The 21084-nt window shown below is 36.8% G+C and overlaps 1 protein-coding gene across 1 annotated transcript in view; it reads right to left on the bottom strand.

The window, feature by feature from the left end:
• Nucleotides 1-25: 25 nt before the first annotated feature.
• The window catches only part of LOC150086800 (transketolase-like protein 2), a 199701-nt gene continuing 178642 nt past the window's right edge, over nt 26-21084 (bottom strand). Inside the window, exons 11-12 of the mRNA XM_090372758.1 lie at nt 19858-20066; nt 26-771 (exon numbers count right to left, since the gene is read on the bottom strand). Of these exons, the coding sequence (XP_090228884.1) occupies nt 19894-20066 (173 nt within the window). The 3' untranslated portion in view covers nt 26-771; nt 19858-19893. The remainder of the gene's footprint in view (nt 772-19857; nt 20067-21084) is intronic.

Below are 21084 nucleotides of genomic sequence, written 5' to 3'. Positions count from 1 at the left end.
TTTCATAAAGCTGTTAATAAAACTACTCAACATTCTGCTTAGCATCACTTGAATAATTTAGCAAACATAAAACAAGTGAGAGTACTGTGTGGTAAGCATATTAGTAGTTTATTTTTGTCCCTTTCTTAAATGTACTCACCTTGTAACAAACAATTACTTTGAACAGTTACTCTGAGTTTATCAAAATGAAATTTAAATATTTAATTCATGGCCTTATACATGCTTGGATAATCATCCCTATTGTTCAAAAAAAGTCAGTTTGCTAATAATCTGAAACTCTCAGAAGAAATATGATATAAAATGGGACCAGGGAAATACTCTAACTCACTACAATGTGGTCAAAGGAATTATTCCAAAAAAATAATAATAATAATAATAATACAAATATCAACTTTAAAAAAATATATATACACACACATACATTCCATAATTTCTTCATTGCAATAGTATAAAATTTACTTTTCTCTGTAGTCACCATTACATATCTACAAAATATTTTATGATCTTTATTCAAAATACCACCTTTAAGAAGGTTTAAACCATTCTTTTGGCATTCTATCAACTATTCATATCTTCATATTTACACTTTAACATTTCCTGAAGATGAGTACATAAAAAAAAATGTGCTGATAGTCCTCAAACATTTTGCAAACTGAAGTTTCTAGATGTGGCAGGCTAAGCTTTCATCAATACAGAGCTTTTGCAACAGCTTATATATTCTAGCAAAGAATGGTTAAGTACATTTGAGTCCCAATATAACCTGGTCATCATCTGTTAGAGAAATAAATAAAACTGTAGTGCTCAAGAAATTATAAATTGATTGCTAAAGTAACAAAATTAGGAATTAAAGTGTTTTTACATAGTAAATTTTTTCAGTACTTTTTTCAGTAGTAATTCTGGAAAACATTTTATCTCAGAAAAACATTGTACATATCTAAGATTTATGACTATTTTTGACACAAAAAAGGAAACAAACTAAGTTTATTTTTCATCAGTTTGCAGTTATGTTCATGTCTAGAAGTGTGGCTATAGAAAACACAGAAATAGTGGACTTCACTTGTACAGAGAAATCACATTTGATATAAGGAAGCTGAGGTAGTAATGCAAGTGCAGCAATAATGGATAGCAATAGCTCACTATTAGCTACACTCAAAGCCAAAAAATTAGAAACTTTTTTTTTTCAATTCTGTCAAAAGATAATTAAATGTATGGCATACAAATGCAAGTTGTTACATGGTATGATCATGAGTTCCTTGGTATCAAATAAATACTATACACTTTCCTGGGGCATCTTAATCAATCCAGTTATTGGAAGACAAGTGCTCCTTCAGATTTTCAGCAAGATGTTATTGCTGAAGCATATTTGGCAGGAGCCACAATTCAGAAAACAAAGGAATTCACTGGTATAGCGATAGCAACCATCTCAAAAGTATATGAGTGGAAAACAAAAGGAGACTGCAGCTCTAAAAGGAGAAAATTCAGCAGAAAGTCTGCACTCCAAGAAAGAGACCACAAGAATTTAAAGTAAATTGTGCAAAGGAATAGAAGGCACATTAGTAGTAATAGTAATGGCAAGCGATGCAAGAAAGCAAACTTAAAAAACCTACCCAGTTCACTATCCGTACCCTCCAAGAATCTGTCTAGTTCTTCATTGAATTTATTCAACCATTTCACTTCCTCAACAACAGATAGAAGTCTGTACCAAAATCAAATTATTTTCTATAAGTAGCTTATAGATCTAGTCAGGTCCTTAGTTTATTCTGAATTAAGACAGTGAGATTTGGAAGTTAATTAATACTTAAGTGTCCGTAGATTTACCGTTCGTAACTTGCCGCCATTGTTATATGATACATTATATCCTGAACTAGATAGCGTAAGCTTAGTATAATATAGTATATAATATAATTTTGTCAATTAATCAGTAAAATCTAATAATCTTGTTAAATTTCATTGTCAATTAAATTGTACTTTAACTAAATACAGGTGGTACCTCGCAATTCGATGTACCGCAATTCGACAGTCTCGCAATTCGACGTACCGCTATTCGACAGTCGGATTTCACGGGCCAGCGAAAACACTACATGATATTGCACGATAGAATTCTTTGCTGGACTACGTAACTGCGTTTAACATTACTAAATAGTGACGGCTGCTTCATACATTTTAACCAATGGTGTTAAAGAGCGAGAGTAACATTTAACCAATGATAGATAAAGCGGGAATAGATCCCTCAATCGTTCAGCTACATTAGCCACCCTCAAAGATAGCTACAGGTATGCCATCAGTTCTTCCTCAGTTATGAGACAACATTATCTCGTTAATAATCGTAGTCTGAGTTCATGTTTGCTCTAGTTGTTTGTGCTAATTTATAATTCTGCATTTCTCATAAAGTAAAAAATTGTGCTTTGGCAGTTATTTATTATTTGAGTGAAATTTGATAATGGGTCCAAAGAGAAGTGAACAGCAGAATAATTCAGGAAAGAAACACACTTGGTTGAGTATAGAAAAGAAGAAAGAAATTATAGAAAAGTGCAGAAAGGTAGAACAATTACAGATGTAGCTCAAGAGTATGGCGTCCCTGGGTCAACCGTGGCAACTTTTTGGCAACAAAGAGACAAGATTATAGGTGCTAGGGTGCTGGAGCAATGAAAATTTCTGACAGAAACAGATCTTTAATCAATGAAGAAATGGAAAAGCTGCTTCTTACCTGGATTAGAGAAAGACAGATGAAAGGAGGTCCAGTAACTCAGGTAATGATCTGTGAGAAGGCTAGGTTAATTTTTGAAGAATTGCAGAAGAAAATTCCAGGATGTATCTCAGATCAAACTGATGAATTCAAGGCAAGTTGTGGGTGGTTTCACAGATTCAAAGGTAGAACAGGTATCCATAGTGTTCTCAGACATGGGGAAGCAGCTAGTGCAGATAAAAAGGCTGCAGAAGAGTTTGTGAAAAAATTTGAAGATTTAATCATGAAGGAAGGCTACCTGCTGCAGCAAATTTTTAACGGGGATGAAACTGGGTTATTTTGGAAGTGCTTACCAAATCGAACATACATCACACAAGAAGAAGTGATGCTCCCAGGACATAAGCCTATGAAAGATAGCCTTACCTTGTTATTGGCAGCAAATGCAAGCAGAGACTTTAAAGTAAAGCCACTTCTCGTTTACCACTCTAAAAATCCTCCCTGCTTTGGGAAGAAAATCATCAAGTCCAAACTGCCAGTGATGTGGAGATCCAATGCAAAAGCCTGGGTAGACCAGAAAGTCTTCAAAGATTGGATTTTTGAGGAGTTTGCCCCGAACATAAAAAAATTCCTCATTGACAACAATTTACCTTTAAAAGCACTGCTGATTCTTGACAATGCTAGTGCCCACCCCCAAGACTTGGTAAACATTCTTGAAATTCGGTTGAAACATTCCTGAAGTCCAGTTTTTGCCTCCAAACACCACATCACTGATCCAACCCATGGATCAAGAAGTAATTGCCTGTTTTAAAAAACTTTACACCAAGGCTTTGTTTTCACAGCTTTTTGACATGACTCATTCTTCTGATAAGACACTGAAGGAGTTCTGGAAGACTGAGTTCAATATTCTACACACCATTTCCTTTTTTAAAACTGCCTGAGAGGGAGTGACACAGAGGACCCTTCGTGCATCATGGAAGAAACTCGTTCCTTCCTTTTTTCGGGATGACAACAATGCAGTCCAAGCCGCTGAAGAATCAGAAGCAACTCGGGTCATGTGAGAAATCATTTTGATGGTGGAGAACCTCGACATTGGAGAAGTTGATGAGGCTGATGTGGAAGAGCTTGAGGAGGATCATGATGATGAACCAACCGTGGAAGAACTCAAAACACTCAGCAAACAGGAAGCAAAAGAGAAAAGGAAATTTCACTTGAAGAAGAAGAAGACAGGGAAAAAGGGCCGATGCCAACAGCTGACATTAAAGAAATTTTATTCCATTGGGAGAAGGTGCAGTCTGCTTGTTTAAAATGGCACCCCAACACTGCTGTTGTAACTAGAATGACAGACTTGTTTAACAACACTACTATGCATCACTTCAAGGCTATCTTGAAAAAGAGGGAGAAACAGTCCACCCTTGATCAATTCCTCATCCCCATTCAAGCCAAGAGGAGAAGAGAAAGGGTAGAACAAGATAAATAAAACATCTAAGGCTCAATGAAATGTATGTACTCATTATGTATTTTGTAATTTCATTTGTTATATGGTAGAATATAGTAAAGTCAATAATACTGTGTATGTCTCTCTGACAATGAATTAATCAATTTTCCATAAACTTATATGGAAAATATTGACCCGCAATTCAATTCTAATTCGGCAACAGATTATAGTCGAATTGCGAGGCACCACTGTACATATAACAACTTAGATTACAAATGTAACATAATTATTTAATACATAACTTGATACGGAAGTTATATAAATGGAACTCGTAGATAATACTCGATACTGAAAAATATATATAGATATATAGTGTTATAACAGTGTTGGGATACAAGTTTAGGGTTATAATTTTGTACTGAAATTAAATCGAAATTATGACTCAGACCAGAGCAGCAAAGCAAAAGGCTCAAGCTAATGGGAGTGCTGTGGCTCAGGGCAGAACTGAGGGGGGGGGGGGGCAGTTGCCAACTGAATCACGGCCTTTTAAAATGCACTGCTTGATTGATTGATGTTTGTGGAGCAATCAGGTACGGGACATGATATTGCCATGGGGGATGTCTTTGTGTGTACACGATGTAAGGAAATCAGGCGACAACTCAGCGTTATGGGCCTGTATGAGAGTTTGAAGGACAGGGTGGATGCCCTCGAAGCATCTAAATTGAGGGGTCCATCAAGCTCTCAGCTGCCCACATCAACACCAGAGCTTGCACTTGGTCATCACGCAACACAGCGGAAACCCCCAAGGCAGAATGCACTGGTCCCACAGGAACTAGTAGTTGTTGGTGACTCTATTGTCAGGGAAACGGGGAACATGCTTTGCAAAAAGGATAGGTGGAACAGGACCAGGGTATGTCTGCCAGGGGCAAAGGTTGATGGCATTGTAGAGCAGATATCATCTTTTAAGGGCACAAAAGGTGATATAGTTAATTCGGCCCTGGAAAGATTGTGCAAGGCTCAAGGGGTAGAATTTTTTTCAGCCTGGTCTGTACTTGTTAACAGGAGAGACTGCTTCTACAGGGATGGGATGGGATACACTTAAATAGAAAGGGTGCAAGAATATTTGCTGATGCTATCGAGGCAGTGTTAGTTGGGTCGGAAAACTGCTAGCTTGGGGGGGGATACAAGGACTAATAGATTAACAGTAGCCACTGGCAGAGGTGAAAGTGATTCTTGCACTGCTTCTATTGGAATGAGCAGCAGCCTTGAAAACAAGATGCAGGATATTTCAGAGACTGCTGGGAGTCATTGGGGCACAAGTAAACACATGGGTTGTGTTGGGGTAGCTAGAAAAAGAACAGGTGCATGTACACCAATGCTAGGAGTTTGGTAAATAAATTTGATGAATTTGAGGTATTGCTCAAAACATCAAAGGCAGATATTGTTGGGATATCAGAGACGTGGTGTCACACAGATATAAGGAATGCAGAACTGGAATTTGGGGAGTAGCAATGTGTACAGAAAGGATAGGAAGGGAGGAGGGGTTATGCTATTAGTTAAGAAACACAAAATCCAAGGAAGTGAAGCCAGTCGACATCGCTGAACAGTGCAGTATCGAGTCAGTTTGGTGTGACATAAGCACTGGGAGATCAAAATTGAGAGTAAGAGTGTGCTATAGGCCTAATGACTCTGGTGAGTATAATAAGAAACTGTACAGGGAAATAGAGTGGGCAAGTAAATCAGAGTCTTATAATGGGGGATTTTAATTTCCCAGATATTGATTGGAATTTGTGGATTGGTCACTCACACACTAGCAAGGCTTTTGTGGATTTATTGGATGATTGTTTTCTACATCAGTGTTCAGGAGGCAACCAGAGGGAGTAATATTCTTGATCTGATTATCAGTAGTGATTCTTCATGCATTAAGAATCTGCAGATAGAGGAACCACTAGGTGGCAGTGATCACAGTGTGCTGAAGTGGGATTTACTCAAAGAGGTAACTACCATCAGGGATAAAGGGAAGGGTTTTTGCTTTCGTAAAGGCGACTACGATGGTCTGAGACAGTATTTAAATTCTATACAGTAGGACCAACTGATGATATTACCAACAGCAAATTCAAAATGGGAAGCATTCAAAGAACTTATCTTGGAAGCTACTAGGCTTTACATGCCAACTAAGAAATATTGTTCAAGGTTTAGGCCTAAATGGATGTCAGACGAACTAATGAGACATATTGCAGAGAAGAAAAATGCATGGGATACATATAAATTAATGGGTGACATGGAAGCCTATGATAGGTATAAGCTGTAACCAAGTCACAAAGGAGATTAGGCAGGCAAAGGCAGATTATAAGAAATCCTTGGCAAAGGATACAAAGAAAAACAGAAAAGAGTTCTTTACCTATGTAAACTCTAGAAGGAAAGGGATGAATCAGATTGGTCCACTGGATATTGATGGTTCAACAGTTGAGGATCCTGCTCAGGTGGCTAACAAACTACACAAGTATTTTGCATCTACATTCACACATGAGGAGTTATTCAGGAAGGGGAATGCCAGAGGTGAAGTAAGCTAGATGATTTTGTAATAACTGAGAGGAAAGTGGAGGAGAAATTGTTGAGGATAAACATAAAAAAGGCACCTGGGGTGGATGGGATCTATCCAGTCATATTAAAGGAGGCAGCAAAGGTAAGCAAACCCTTAGCCATAATTATGAGAGCTTCTTTGGCTTAGGGGAGGTACCCATAGACTGGAGATGTACAAATGTGACCCGAATTCACAAAGGAGGATCAAAGGCTGACACAAGTAATTATAGACCTGTGAGTTTAACTTCTGTTCCAGAAAAATTAATGGAGGCACTGATTAAAGAAGCACTGCAGGATCATCTAGACAAGACTTCAGTTACAGCTCGGACACAGCATGGTTTTGTTAAGGGAAAGTCTTGCCTGACCAATTTGATTGGATACTATGATGCAGTCACAAAAAAACTGGATGCAGGGAATAACTTTTATATTATATATTTTGATCTTAGAAAGGCTTTTGATACTGTTGCACATGGAAGCCTGCTGTACAAATTGGAGCAGTATGGCACTGGAGGATGGTTGAGGGAGAGAAGACAGAGTGGTAATCAATGGACACTGCTCATCATGGACTAATGTTATTAGTGGAGTCCCTCAGGGTTCAGTGTTGGGTCCATTATTGTTTTCTGTATTTATAAATGATATTGATGATCGTGTATCAAGCTTAATGTCCAAGTTTGCAGACGATACAAAGGTTGGCAGGGTTGTTAAGGACACTTCATTTGTCAATGTTAAACTTCATTTGCCACCTCTCAGCCCATCTGCTCAACCTTTCCAGATCCTGTTGCAGCAGCATAGCACAGTAAAGTACTACATATGGGAAACAGCAACCCCAGAGCAACGTATCAACTTTGTGGTACTAAACTGACAGCGGTAGAGAATGAAAAGGACCTGGGGGTATTTGTGCAGGCAGATATGAAGTTCTCTGAGCAGTGCAGATGAGCTGCAAGAGTAGCTCATGGTGTCTTGTCAACGATATACAGGAATTTTTCTAGCAGGGATAAGGAGGTGATTATTCCCTTGTATAAGGCAATGGTCAGGCCACACCTTGAGTACTGTATACAGGTCTGGAGGCCTCATTTCAAGAAGGATGTAGAGCTGCTGGAACGAGTACAGAGAACGGCAACAAGATTAGTGAATGGAACAAAGGGTTGCTCTTAAAAAGAAAGGCTTAAGTTTTGCAAATTATAGTGTCTAGAGGTGTATAAAGCCTTGAATGGTTTGAGCATGCTCAATCCCGATGGGATTCTTCCTCTTGCTCAGAATAATCACCTGAGATGGCATAAATTCAGATTGAGGAAAGACAGATGTAGGATAGATGTGCAGAAATTTGCTTTTAGCCAGCGGGTAGTTGGTTGGTGGAACAGACTTCCATCCCTTGTTGTGGAAGTTGATAGCCTGAATAAATTTAAGGCTCAGCTGGACAGGTATTTCGAAAGAACGGAGGGGTGAAATGGAAGGTTTTTTTTTTTTTTTTTTTTTTGGCTAATGCTGCATAAGCTTGCTTTCTTGCATCATCATATGCCTTTACTAATGCTAACCTACCCAGTTCACCATCCGTACCCTCCAAGAATTTGTCTAGTTCTTCCTTGAATTTATTCAACCATTTCACTTCCACAACAACAGATAGAAACCTGTACCAACAATCAACCACCCGCTGGCTGAAGGCAAACTTCCACAACAAATTAAATTCGGGCAAAGAAAGACCCATCTCCAACTGAATAGCCGCTTCCTCATGTAAAATACAAAATATTCAATTGGAGAAATTCCACCAATACCAAGACTGGAATGTGGGAAAAGATCACGTGGTTTGAGGAATCTTGATTTACACTTTTTTTTGTAAAAGTATTAAGGTGAAAGTGTTGCATGAACCTCATGAGGCAAACCTTCATTTTTACCTGGACTGTGATGGATTCTTTCATGACTACTACACAACTACATCCACCATGCCAAAAATCGTATTTGAATAGTTCAAGAAATATTCTCAAGATGATTTCTAATGTTTACCCTGGCTACCTAATTCTCCAGATCTAAATCCTATTAAGAATGTTTGGTACATGTCAGAAAGGGCAATTTGGCTTTGCAGTTATCTTCTGACCACAATACAGCCTCCGTAGCCAAGTGGTCAGGAGTGGGAGTGCAGTAGCACACGCTCCTTGAGTAGACCAGGGTTCAAGCCCCTGACTGCTAAATACGGTCGATTTACCAACCTGCATTGGACCAGCATGGCAGATTATGGTCCATTTCCTTCAACATGAATTGTTGGGGAGGATTCCATCCTGCAGTGGGTTGATAATGGCTGCAGTTTTTACCTTTTTTTTTTTTTTTTTTTACTGACCACAATACAACTGACAATTATCCTGATCAAGAAATTGTGAAATCTAGAGCTAGACATCCTTAGCACCTAGTGGAATTCGTGCCACAAAGTATGTGGCTGTAATTTGGGCAAAAGTTGGCCCTACTATACAGTGAATAAAGATTTCTAATTTTTTGCCAGTGAATATAGATTCTAATACTTTGGTAACATAAAAAAAAAGAATTCCCTATACCAGTGGTTCTCAGATAGATCTATCAGTGACCCCTATGGGTGAATGTTTGGTTGCCGTGATCCCCCCCCCATGATATTTTGTAATGTAAAAAAAAAAAAAAAAAAACAGGATTTCTTCAAAAATTTCACCACTGAAATTATTTCATTAACATTTTTAATGCAAATATACACATTCTGAGATGTTTATCATTACTAAGACATATCTACTTGTTATTTATTACATTGGAATAACATATATATTTTTAAAATTGTAAACAGGTTAAAAAATTATTTATATTTTAAAAACAACTTGCCAATTCTGCGACACAAATTACTTAGAACACAATGTTATTCGCTATCAACATCTATCAATTTGTTTCCAACTTTACATTTAATTGACACTAAACTAGAAAATCCAAGTTCACAAAGTAGTGGGAAAAATCACTAGGAAATTCACTTACAATAAAATCAGATGTGTTTACTGACCAAAACAAAAAGCATAACTAATGTTTTAAGGGCTTGACTGCATGGAAATATGCAGTGTGAAAATATAGTGTCTCTTACAATTTATCTTAGAAATTTAACATACTGGATCTTAACAATGACTCATTCCATACAGCTGTACTAAACGGGACTGACAGAGTTACACACAGATAAATACAGTAGAGTGTCAGTTATCCAGAATAATTGATGTCAGACCTCTTCTGGATAGGAAATTTTTCTGGATAATCGAATTGGAAAATTTTCCGGATAATTTTTCCAGTAAGATTAAATAAATTTAATAAGATTAATTAAATTAAAAAATCCAATCTCAGAAAACAGAAACGTCCATCCAGGGAATTATGATTTTTATACAAAACATGAAAATTAGCAATATTTTAAATGCTCTTGGTTTTTTCGGATTATTGATAATGAGCATGGACAATCTGTGCATCCCAGTGGCATTTGCACCCATAGCAATTGTAACTCGCTCTTTTCTCATCTTAAAACTTGGTGCAGGCATTTCTCTTTTAGTGGCTAGGGATTTTCTTGATAATGCTTTCCATAATAAGCCCGTCTCATCAACGTTATGTTTCTTTCTCTTAATTTGCTATAACTGAAGCAAACTTACTTTTAAAAGACACTGCTGCTGATTCGTCTGCAGAAATGTTCTCCCCTTGAATATCTAGTTCAGGTATACCGTGTCTCGGTTTTAAAGTTTTTCAGCCAACCTGTGCTTGCCTTAAAATCTTCATTACCTATTAATTTTCGATTAAAATCCAATGCTTTTTCACACAACATTGGGGCAGACACATTTCACCTAAACTTCACTCTGAAAAAAACAAAAAATAAAGTGAGTGCACTCTCTAAAGTGATATTTTCAGGTTTTGATATAGTATTTTTCCTGCTAGATCCTCCTTCACTATCCATAATCAACACAAATTCTGTTATAGCATTGGAATTTTTCTTAATGTCATAAACTGTTGGAAGTCCCCACATTAAACTCTTTGGAGAGATTTCCTAAATTTTCACCTTTTCTAATTCTATTAATAATTTCTGTTTTTTGTTGCAATGTTAAAACTACACGTTTTCTTTTCGTTCACATTTTACTGTAAAAAATTCAGAAATATAAATCACAGTTTACAGCCAATATTATTCTTACTGAACCTGGAGCTAAACTAATCTGAAATTCACTCATGGTTTCTGAGAAAACCGAGTAGTCTCTGTGATATTTTTCTAAAGCACATTTCTGAAGGTCACAGAATTCTAGAGGTCATAACAATAAAACAATTTGCAGTTTTCGGTTTATTGGGCTTTTTGTTTGTACAATCTGTTATAAACAGGTAATAAACTCGATCTTTCACTTATTATAATCAAAATTCAATTTGAAAATGTGACTGCTATAACCGGAGCTTACTGTACTACCATTAATAAAAAAAGAAGAAAGATCAGCCTTTAAAATTATTCCAAATGACCAACGTTCTACTGTACTAAGTTAAAAAAAAACTGTTCCAGATATCTTTTGAAATGTTCACCTAAACATTTACATTACATTGCATAATCACTGGATTGACTATTCCACTACAGCAGCAATTTTCAACCGGTGTACCATGGCATGCTGGTGTGTTGCGAAGGGTCCGCGGATGTGCCGCTGGAGTTTGGGGAAAGGTCGAAAAGAAGCAAGGAAAAAAAAAAAAAATTGAGGAATAAAAAAATAATCGAGGTAAATTTTAGAAGTACTGTATATTTTTCATAAAAGGCCAATAAAAATGAAAACAATAACAGTTTAATTAAAAAAAATATTATAGTTAAAATTTCAAGAACTTCCATCCCTATTATACCAGATCCCAAAATAACTCTGCGATGTACTTCGCCCTTGTCAAGCCACCAGTGTCAGTCTTCAGTCAGCTTTTGTTCGGATCGGATGTGCTATTCCTTGTGAGTCTGCATGAATGCATCTTTGTTTTTTTATTTATTTCATTTTAGTTATTTTGTTATTTCTGAATTTAGTTTATTTTTTTTTAGGGCTTATTAAAGTTAGATGATAATGAATCAAGTGTAGCTGGCACTAGTTCTGGTAGTATAACATATAGTATAGCTAGTGTTAGTTATAAAATTGTCATGCAGTATTTGTCCTTCGGATTCTTTTCATCTGAAGAGCAGCCATGTCCTAAGTGTGTTGTTTGCATTAGCATTAGTAGAGGCATTTGATGCAAGAAAGCAAGTTTATGCAGCATCAGCCAAAAAAAAAAAAAAAAAAACCCGTTTCCACTTCACCCCTCTGTTCGTTCAAAATACCTGTCCAGCTGAGCCTTAAACTTATTTAGGCTATCAACCTCCACGACAAGGGATGGAACTCTGTTCCACCAACCAACCACCCGCTGGCTAAAGGCAAATTTCCACACGTCTATCCTACATCTGTCTTTCCTCAATTTGAATTTATGCCCTCTCAGGTGATTTTTCTGAGCTAGAGGAAGAATCCCATCAGCATTGAGCATGCTTAAACCATTCAAGGCTTTGTACGCCTCTATCAGATCACCTAGCTGGCGCCTAGTCTTCAGAGACTGTAATTTGCAAAACTTAAGCCTTTCTTCGTAAGAGCACCCCTTTGTTCCATTCACTAATCTTGTTACCCTTCTCTGTACTCGTTCCAGCAGCTCTACATCCTTCTTGAAATGAGGCCTCCAGACCTGTATACAGTACTCCAGGTGTGGCCTGACCATTGCCTTATACAAGGCAATAATCACCTCCTTATCCCTGCTGGAAAAATTCCTGTATATCATTGACAATACTCCATGAGCTACTCTTGCAGCCCATCTGCACTGCTCAGAGAACTTCATATCTGCCTGCACAACCACCCCCAAGTCCCTTTCATTCTCTACCACTGTCCGTGTAGTACCACAGAGTTGATACGTTGCTCTGGGGTTGCTGTTTCCCATGTGTAGTACTTTACATTTGTCAATGTTAAACTTCATTTGCCACCTCTCAGCCCATCTGCTCCACCTTTCCAGATCCTGTTGCAGCAGCATAGTGTCAGTAGTGTCCTTGACAACCCTGCCAACCTTTGTATCGTCTGCAAACTTGGACATTAAGCTTGATATACCATCAATATAATTTATAAATACAGAAAACAATAATGGACCCAACACTGAGCCCTGAGGGACTCCACTAATAACATTAGTCCACGATGAGCAGTGTCCATTGATTACCACTCTCTGTCTTCTCCCCCTCAACCACCCCTTTATCCATAGCAGCAATTTGCCTCCAATGTCACACTGCTCCAATTTGTGTAGCAGTCTTCCATGTGCAACAGTATCAAAAGCCTTTCTAAGATCCAAGTATATAATATCAAAGCTATTCCCTGCATCCAGTTCTTTTGTGACTGCATCATAGTATACAATCAAATTGGTCAGGCAAGACTTCCCCTTAAGAAAACCATGCTGTGTCCGAGCTATAACTGAAGTCTTGTCTAAATGATCCTGCAGTGCTTCTTTAACCAGTGCCTCCATTAATTTTCCTGGAACAGAAGTTAAGCTCACAGGTCTATAATTACTTGTGTCAGCCTTTGATCCTCCTTTGTGAATTGGGGTCACATTTGCACATTTCCAGTCTATGGGTACCTCCCCTGAGTCCAAGGAAGCTCTCATAATTATGGCTAAGGGTTTGCTTACTTCTTTTGCTGCCTCCTTTAATATAACTGGATAGATCCCATTCACCCCAGGTGCCTTTCTTGTGTTTATCTTCAACAGTTTCTCCTCCACTTTACTCCCAGTTATTTCAAGATTCTGTAGCTTACTGCTAGAGTTGAATACGCCTCTGGCATTCACCTCGCTGAATAACTCCTCATGTGTGAATGTCGATGCAAAATATTCATTTAGTTTGTTAGCTACCTGAGCAGGATCATCAACAGTTGACCCATCAATATCAAGTGGACCAATCTGATTCATCCCCTTCCTTCTAGAGTTTACATAAGTAAAGAACTCTTTGCTGTTTTTCTTTGCATCCGTTGCCAAGGATTTCTCGTAATCTGCCTTTGCCTGCCTAACCTCCTTTGTAACTTGGTTGCATATCAACTTGTATCTATCATAGGCTTCTATGTCATGTGTTAATTTGTAAGTATCCCATGCATTTTTCTTCTCTGCCATATGCCTCATTAGTTCATCTGACATCCATTTTGGCCTAAACCTTGAACAATATTTCTTAGTTGGTATGTAAAGCCTAGTAGCTTCCAAGATAAGTTCTTTGAATGCTTCCCATTTTGAATTTGCTGTTGGTAACATCAGTTGGTTCCACTGTATAGAATTTAAATACTGTCTCAGTCCATTGTAGTCGCCTTTACGGAAGCAATAACCCTTCCCTTTACCCCTAATGGTAGTTACCTCTTTGAGTAAATCCCACTTCAGCACACTGTGATCACTGCCACCTAGTGGTTCATTTATCTGCAGATTCTTAATGCATGAAGAATCACTGCTGATAATCAAATCAAGAGTATTACTCCCTCTGGTTGCCTCCCGAACATGCTGATGTAGAAAACAATCATCCAATAAATCCACAAAAGCCCTGCTAGTGTGTGAGTGACCAGCCACCAAATTCCAGTCAATATCTAGGAAATTAAAATCTCCCATTATAAGACTCTCTGATTTACTGGCCCACTATTTCCCTGTACAGTTTCTTATTATACTCATCAGAGTCATTAGGTCTATAGCACACTCCTACTCTCAATTTTGATCTCCCAATGCTTATGTCACACCAAACTGACTCAATACTGCACTGTCCAGTTTGTGGTGAGAAACTGGCAAATCAAGCTATGGTTCCAAGTAATCTGAAAAGACACCTTCACACAAAGCACTCACAATTATGCAAGAAAGCAATTGAATATTTTAAAAGGCTTATAGCTGATGAAACATGGCAGGCTAAACAAAGGACCAAAATCACAACTATTTCTGACAAAGCTCAAGAAGCAAGCTATGTTGTTCCAAAATCGTGGCAAAAAAGATGAAATCACATACAATTGCTAAGCCAGTAATTTTACCAGCATGCTGTACAATTGTAAATATTACGTTTGGTGAGGAATATGAAAAAGAGATTTTGAAAATCCCTGTCTGATATCACTATTAGTTGGGATATACAAGACATGTCTCAAGACATTGAGCCACAAGCAATAGCTAACATTAAAGAAGCAGATTTTTTTGTCATCCAGTTGGATGAGTCAACTGACATCACCGGAAAAGCTCAACACTTAGCATTCGGCAGGTTCATTTGTAATGGAGACATCATTGAACAATTTTTATTTTGCAAATCACTTTCAGTTCTCACGATTTGTCATGGAATTCGTGCATCAGCATCTGCATGGACAGTGCTCTCTATGTCGGGAAGCCTGAAAGGATTCGTCAGAGTCAGTGTTGATCTACTGGTGAAATTGTCTTATGTTATTCATCTATGGACAAATTCAATGGAAAAGTTCGGTGAAACTCAAGAAGTTGCTCTTGACATTTCAAAGGCATTTTGATCATGTCGGACATAAAGGTCTTCTAATAAGCTTCCACCTTGTGGTTTGCCAACTGTTTTTTGTAATTGGGGATCCAGTTAAATTGGTGATGCAGTTTTTTCTCTGACCACCCACTGCAGGTGATAGTAGATGGCAGTCTGTCTTCTTCACCAGCTTTCCACCTTCCAGTTTGAGAAACCTTGCCGTACACAAACAGCTTCAACTTCTCAAATATCCACTACCAATCCCTTAAATACCGATGTCCAGGTAATTCTCTAGTGGGGGCAAAGATAACTTAGTTGATTTCATCCCTTCTAAAACTCAATTCTGTCTTATATCTCACAAAAAGGACTCTTTTGTTGTTGTTTGTTTGTTATTTGGTTTTTAGGAGCATTAGCAACTAAGGCCATATTTCTCCGGGATATGCTGTGGTCATTCCCTGACCTTTCCGCATCCTCCGTATTTGGTGGTGGTAGGCTCGAACCCCGGTCTAATCAAGAAGCATGTGCTACGCACTGCTGCTCCTTCCCACCTGGCTACGGAGGCGCCCTAAGAACTCTTTTGCTCCCATGCTTATCTTCAATGACACTGATTTCTAGGCAAGATCATATATCTCTATAGGGGATTAACCTGACTTCTAATCTCTTTTGGCATAAGCACATTACAAATATTGCTTTCCCGGCATCTAATTTCTCTTTCACTCTGGAAATTACCTTTCTACCAAACAGCTGTTCATTCTGTACAAATCTGCCCTACCATAGAATATTGTTCCCACATCTAGGATGGTGCCCCCAAAATTCCTCTTAGGTTTCTAGATCTATTCAAAGGGGGGCAGTTATGTTAATTAATGACTCATCTCTAACAGAGTCTCTCCACTCTGTCTCAGATGTTCTGTTTCTGCTGCATGCCATTCCTATAGATACTTCCATGGACACTGTTCTTTTGAATTGGCTTCTATAATTCCCACCCTCCCAAACCAGTCCAAACATGTGTCACAACCAGTAACATCCTTTTACTGTCCAACTTCAAACTCACAGTACCAACTTTTCTTCTTCCTCATTTATTCATTCAACTTCCGTTTTCTGTAACAAACTATCTTCATGCGTATTTCCTGAAAATTACAATCTACAGAAATTAAGTCTAACATCAAATATCTTCTTTCATCTTCTCAACCTTCAACCCATGCATGGTACTAAGTACTATAGGTTCTAATACCTTACATGTTTGGGGTTTTTTGTAAAAAAAAAAAAAAAAAGAATAGGTATTCCTAAAGTTGCATGATTAACTATCAAAAGTATGCATATATAATGTTTTGAAGAGCTGAGCATGAACAAATTATATTTGTTCACCCTGTATATGAACAAATTATATTTGTTCATATACAGATTCTCTTTAAACCCTACAGACATTGCTGCCACTTATTAACAGTGTTCAAAAGTAATAGTAGTTATTTTTATATTTACACCAGTTTTGAAAATTAGCATAGGAGAGCATAACCTTTCAACAAAATTTGAGACTATTATCTTATACAAGCCAAAATTAAAGAAATTCTCTAATTCTGATCTGGAAGTTGGTGAAAATGAATTAAATAATACATGATGTGGAGTATAACTGCAAAGTAAAAAAAAAAAAAAAATTAAGTAACAATAAATTTTTATTTTTTTACAATATTTGATATTTTTTACTTTTTAAATTTAAAAAACAAATGATTTTTTTTAAAGAAATTTTCATCTGGAATAGCAATCTTGACAAACTCCACAGCTTCTTTAACCTCAACTCCACTTTCAAGCCATTAACTTCAAAATGGAAACAAAAAAAAGGCATCTTTCCATTTCTGAATACATGGCTCCATAGAAGACCCAATGATATCCAAATATCCATTTAGAGAAAATTTTGTTTTGGATAATAACTTTGCTATAATGTTTATTTATAAAGTAAGAAAGAACAAATATTATTTAAGCATTTATTTACGTAGTTTTTGAATTTTTACAAAACTTTCAAATTCCACAAAAAAAATTCACTCCAGTTGTATGCATATTGTCCATAAACTTTCTTTCAAAAGGGTTAATCATTCCTGAAAACTTTTGCACAAGGTGAAAACCCAGATCTTGGAAGTCTGCTCCCTCATGGACATACCTCTTTGTATAATAACAGAACAAGCAAACTTCACTACAAAACACGCCTTGTGTGTTGGGTTGCATTATATCATCCAAGTTTCTTGCGACGACCGACTAACTGGTTAAAATAAATTTATTAAAATAAAAATGATATTACATAAGATAAAACAAAAATGAAATAAGTTAAGCATTAAAATACATAGTAGCTTTTGAAGCAAAGTGCCTCTTCATCAGCTAGTCTGTGAATGGTGTACACTTCAGTATATACTGATGGTTACAATAGCACATGTCAGCTGGGCATGATCATGTATCACGTGTCTGGTGTCGGTAGAACAGAATTATGTACATGTGATGATCGCCAGTGCTCATCACACTGCAATACAATACATTCTATAATAGGGTGTAAGTGCTACTCCCCTCGTGTAATTCATAGTACTATTATTGGTGGCTATGTGCAGTGCTTCAAGCCATGAGCACTGGCGGTAATCACGTGAATAGGTGATGATTTCAATATCCCATTGGGGATTAAGATTGTGCTGTTCAACCCAATAATACTCGGCAACTGCAGAACATTCAAAATTAGCAGTTCGCAGATTTTTAATTTTGAATGCTCCGCAGTTGCCGAGTATTATTGGGCTGAGCAGCACAATCTTGATCACCAACGGGATATTGAAATCGTCGACTATTCATGCGATTACCGCCAGCGCTCATGGCTTGAAGCACGCACATAGCCACCAATAATAGTACTATGAATCGCACGAGAGGAGTACACTTACACCCTATTATAGAATGTATTGTATTGCAGTGTGATGAGCACTGGCGATCATCACATTACATAATTCTGTTCTACCGACACTAGACACGTGATACATGATCATGCCCAGCTGACTTGTGCTATTGTAACCATCAATATATACTGAAGTACAGCATTCACAGACTAGCTGATGAAGAGGCCCTTCGCTTCGAAAGCTATGTATTTTAATGCTTTTATTATATTATATTTTAACACTTATCTTATTCTATTTTAATGCCTTTATCTTATTTTATTTCTGCTTTATCTTATGTATATATCATTTTTATTTTAATAAATTTATTTTAACTAGTTAGTCAGTCGTCGCAAGAAACTTGGATGATAGAAACAAACTTCACATTACAACATAATTATGGAGAACACTAATCTTGCAGCCAGCAAACTAACCACGTGTGAGCTGTTTATCAGTGTTCACGATCTGATAAACAGCTTGCATGCTGTTTATTTGTACCATTAGCAATAATCCTTGCTATTTTAAATGTTATTTTGTAATTAAAAAAAGATGACATGCTGTCATTTACAAAAATTTACTCTAACTGAATATACCGTCACTGGAAAATATGACAGCTGGTTCTCCTCTAATCACTTAAAATAATTAACCTTAGATAGGTTCTGTTGTTTATAAAAATTGACTCTGAATACACAAGAGAATACAGTGGCAGCTCAGTGGTTTCCAAAACTTTATTAACAGTTTGGCTGTTACATAAATCTGTTTTTTTTTGCACTTTTATCTCATTTTAATAGTATTTCTTTCGTATTTCAAATTCATATTTATGACAAAATGTCTTCCTTCACTAAAGGTTGCATCGGAGTTTTGATATTTTTGGGGTCAGGTTGGGGTTCACCACTGTGATCCTGGAGTATTGGATTGCCCATGTGTCAATAGTGAGGAACACATGAGTTTTAAATTATGTAATCTGGTTTTAATGTATCATTTCGTAATTTATTCGCATAAGGAGAATTGGTCAAGGAGAAATCCTACTGACTGAATAAAAAGGTAACGCCTTGTTTATTTCTAAAATATTAACAGAACATAAGAAAATTTGATCTTATGTAATATAAAGTAACATAACTCAGCGATACTTTCATTGCATCTGCCTTCTGCAATTTGCATATTTAAAATTAACACAAACTGTTCACCTCCCTTATCACAGAGATTTCCTCTAATAGATATAGATGTTTACTTTTGGCAATTTCTGTTCAGACAGTGTTTAGCCATAAATTATTTCACATCTATAACTGGAGACATGGTCAATCTTGTGGTATATCTGAAATGGTATAGGCTAGCACATATTTTGAAGCAGTCCTGTATACACTATGGAAAGGATAATATAAGTTAAACTCATTAAGTAATACCAAAAGTCTTATACTTTGCTGCAACTCTAATTGTGCAAAAGAGTATGTGGAGTTGGGGGAATCCCTGGTGCTGCTTGACAAGAAACACTATAAACTACGTGCAAAAGAACATCAGACAGCCATATGAAAATGATACCAATACATAGTCTTGGTAATCTATAACAAACATTTTATACTGCCAACACTCATTTATTCATCCATCCATCATATAAAGAAAGCAAAAAAGAGGAGAGGAGGACAAGAAAAACCGTATTACAAAAATTATACATATTTAAATTACGCATAATTTTAAACAAGAAATAATTTACTTTTTTAATTTGTAGCCATACTGAATATTCTGCTTTTAAAGATTAAGTCCCATGATAAAAATATGACCTTACCTGGAATGGAACTTTAAAAACTTTCTCTGTCCCACATCACAACTTTACAACTTCATGTACAGCTTTTACAACATTCCTAGCACTAATACCAAATTTGTCAAGGAGAACAGTTGGAGGACCACTGCGTGGAAGTTCCCTAACAGCCAACCGCTTCTGAATGAAGTTGCGATTCGTAGATAAAGCCTCACTCACAGCATCACCAAGGCCACCTAAGCATTGGGGGGGGGGGAACAATATTTATACCTTACAAGAGCCATACAAACTCATAACTTTATTTTAAAAGCAAATTTACATAGAATAAAATGGACATTTGCAATATATACTTCTTAACTTTCTATCTATCTATATATATATATATCTCCATTACAATCCATGTAATACGCTGTCAGCATATGTACAATCAAAGTCGGTTATAACGAGATCCAAAGGACCGAAGAAGTGCTCATTATTATCATTACTCATTATATCCATTATTGTTGCTCTCTATTACTTCTGCTGTTATTCACTACATTTATCATGCACAGAGATATATACGGTATTACTTATGAAAAAGGGATAAAAACAATGAATAACCATAGCTCACAATTGCATGATTAACAATTTATTCAATATATTTATGAACTATATAAATAATTCATAAGAAAAATAATTTCATTATTATAAAGTCCTGATATGACAGTTTATTTTTGAAAGAAGTATTCCAATTTCATTGGTTTCAAATCTCTTTTAAGGTGAAATGCATGACCAATGTCTTTCCTTTTAATGAGATAAAATCAAAATTCTGGATCAATGTCATTGGTTTCATAAAACAAAGTCTTAAAGCAGTTTGTGCCTCTGCACTTGACACTACATTAACTCACCACCATCTTCTTCCTTGCTACCATCTTTGAAAGCCTCTTTTACTCTAGCAGCTTTGAGAATGTCCTCATCTGTATGCTGTCTTACCAGTCATGATGTTGTTGTCCATGGTCTCATAATTGTCCACACATGCTAACCCAGTATCCAAGTTATGTTTCTTCAACGACATTGTTAATGGAATGTTGTAATAATTTTTTTCAGTGTTTTCATCAACTCCCATGGGCTTTAGTCCTGCCTTATTAAAATTTTTTGATGGTCTGAAGTGACCTTATCCCATGCCTTGCTCATGAATCAGGTGGCATCAAGAATTAATTTTTCTTTCTTACAATGGATTCTACAGTTTCTAATATTAAAAGTTTTCTAAAATGA

Source organism: Mastigoproctus giganteus, chromosome 4 (genome assembly GCF_048544385.1).
Source record: "Mastigoproctus giganteus isolate SK-2022 chromosome 4, ASM4854438v1, whole genome shotgun sequence".
NCBI classification, from domain to species: Eukaryota; Metazoa; Arthropoda; class Arachnida; order Uropygi; family Thelyphonidae; genus Mastigoproctus; species Mastigoproctus giganteus.
Note: the sequence above shows the minus strand (reverse complement) of the source record. Positions and strands in the feature narration are given on the sequence as shown.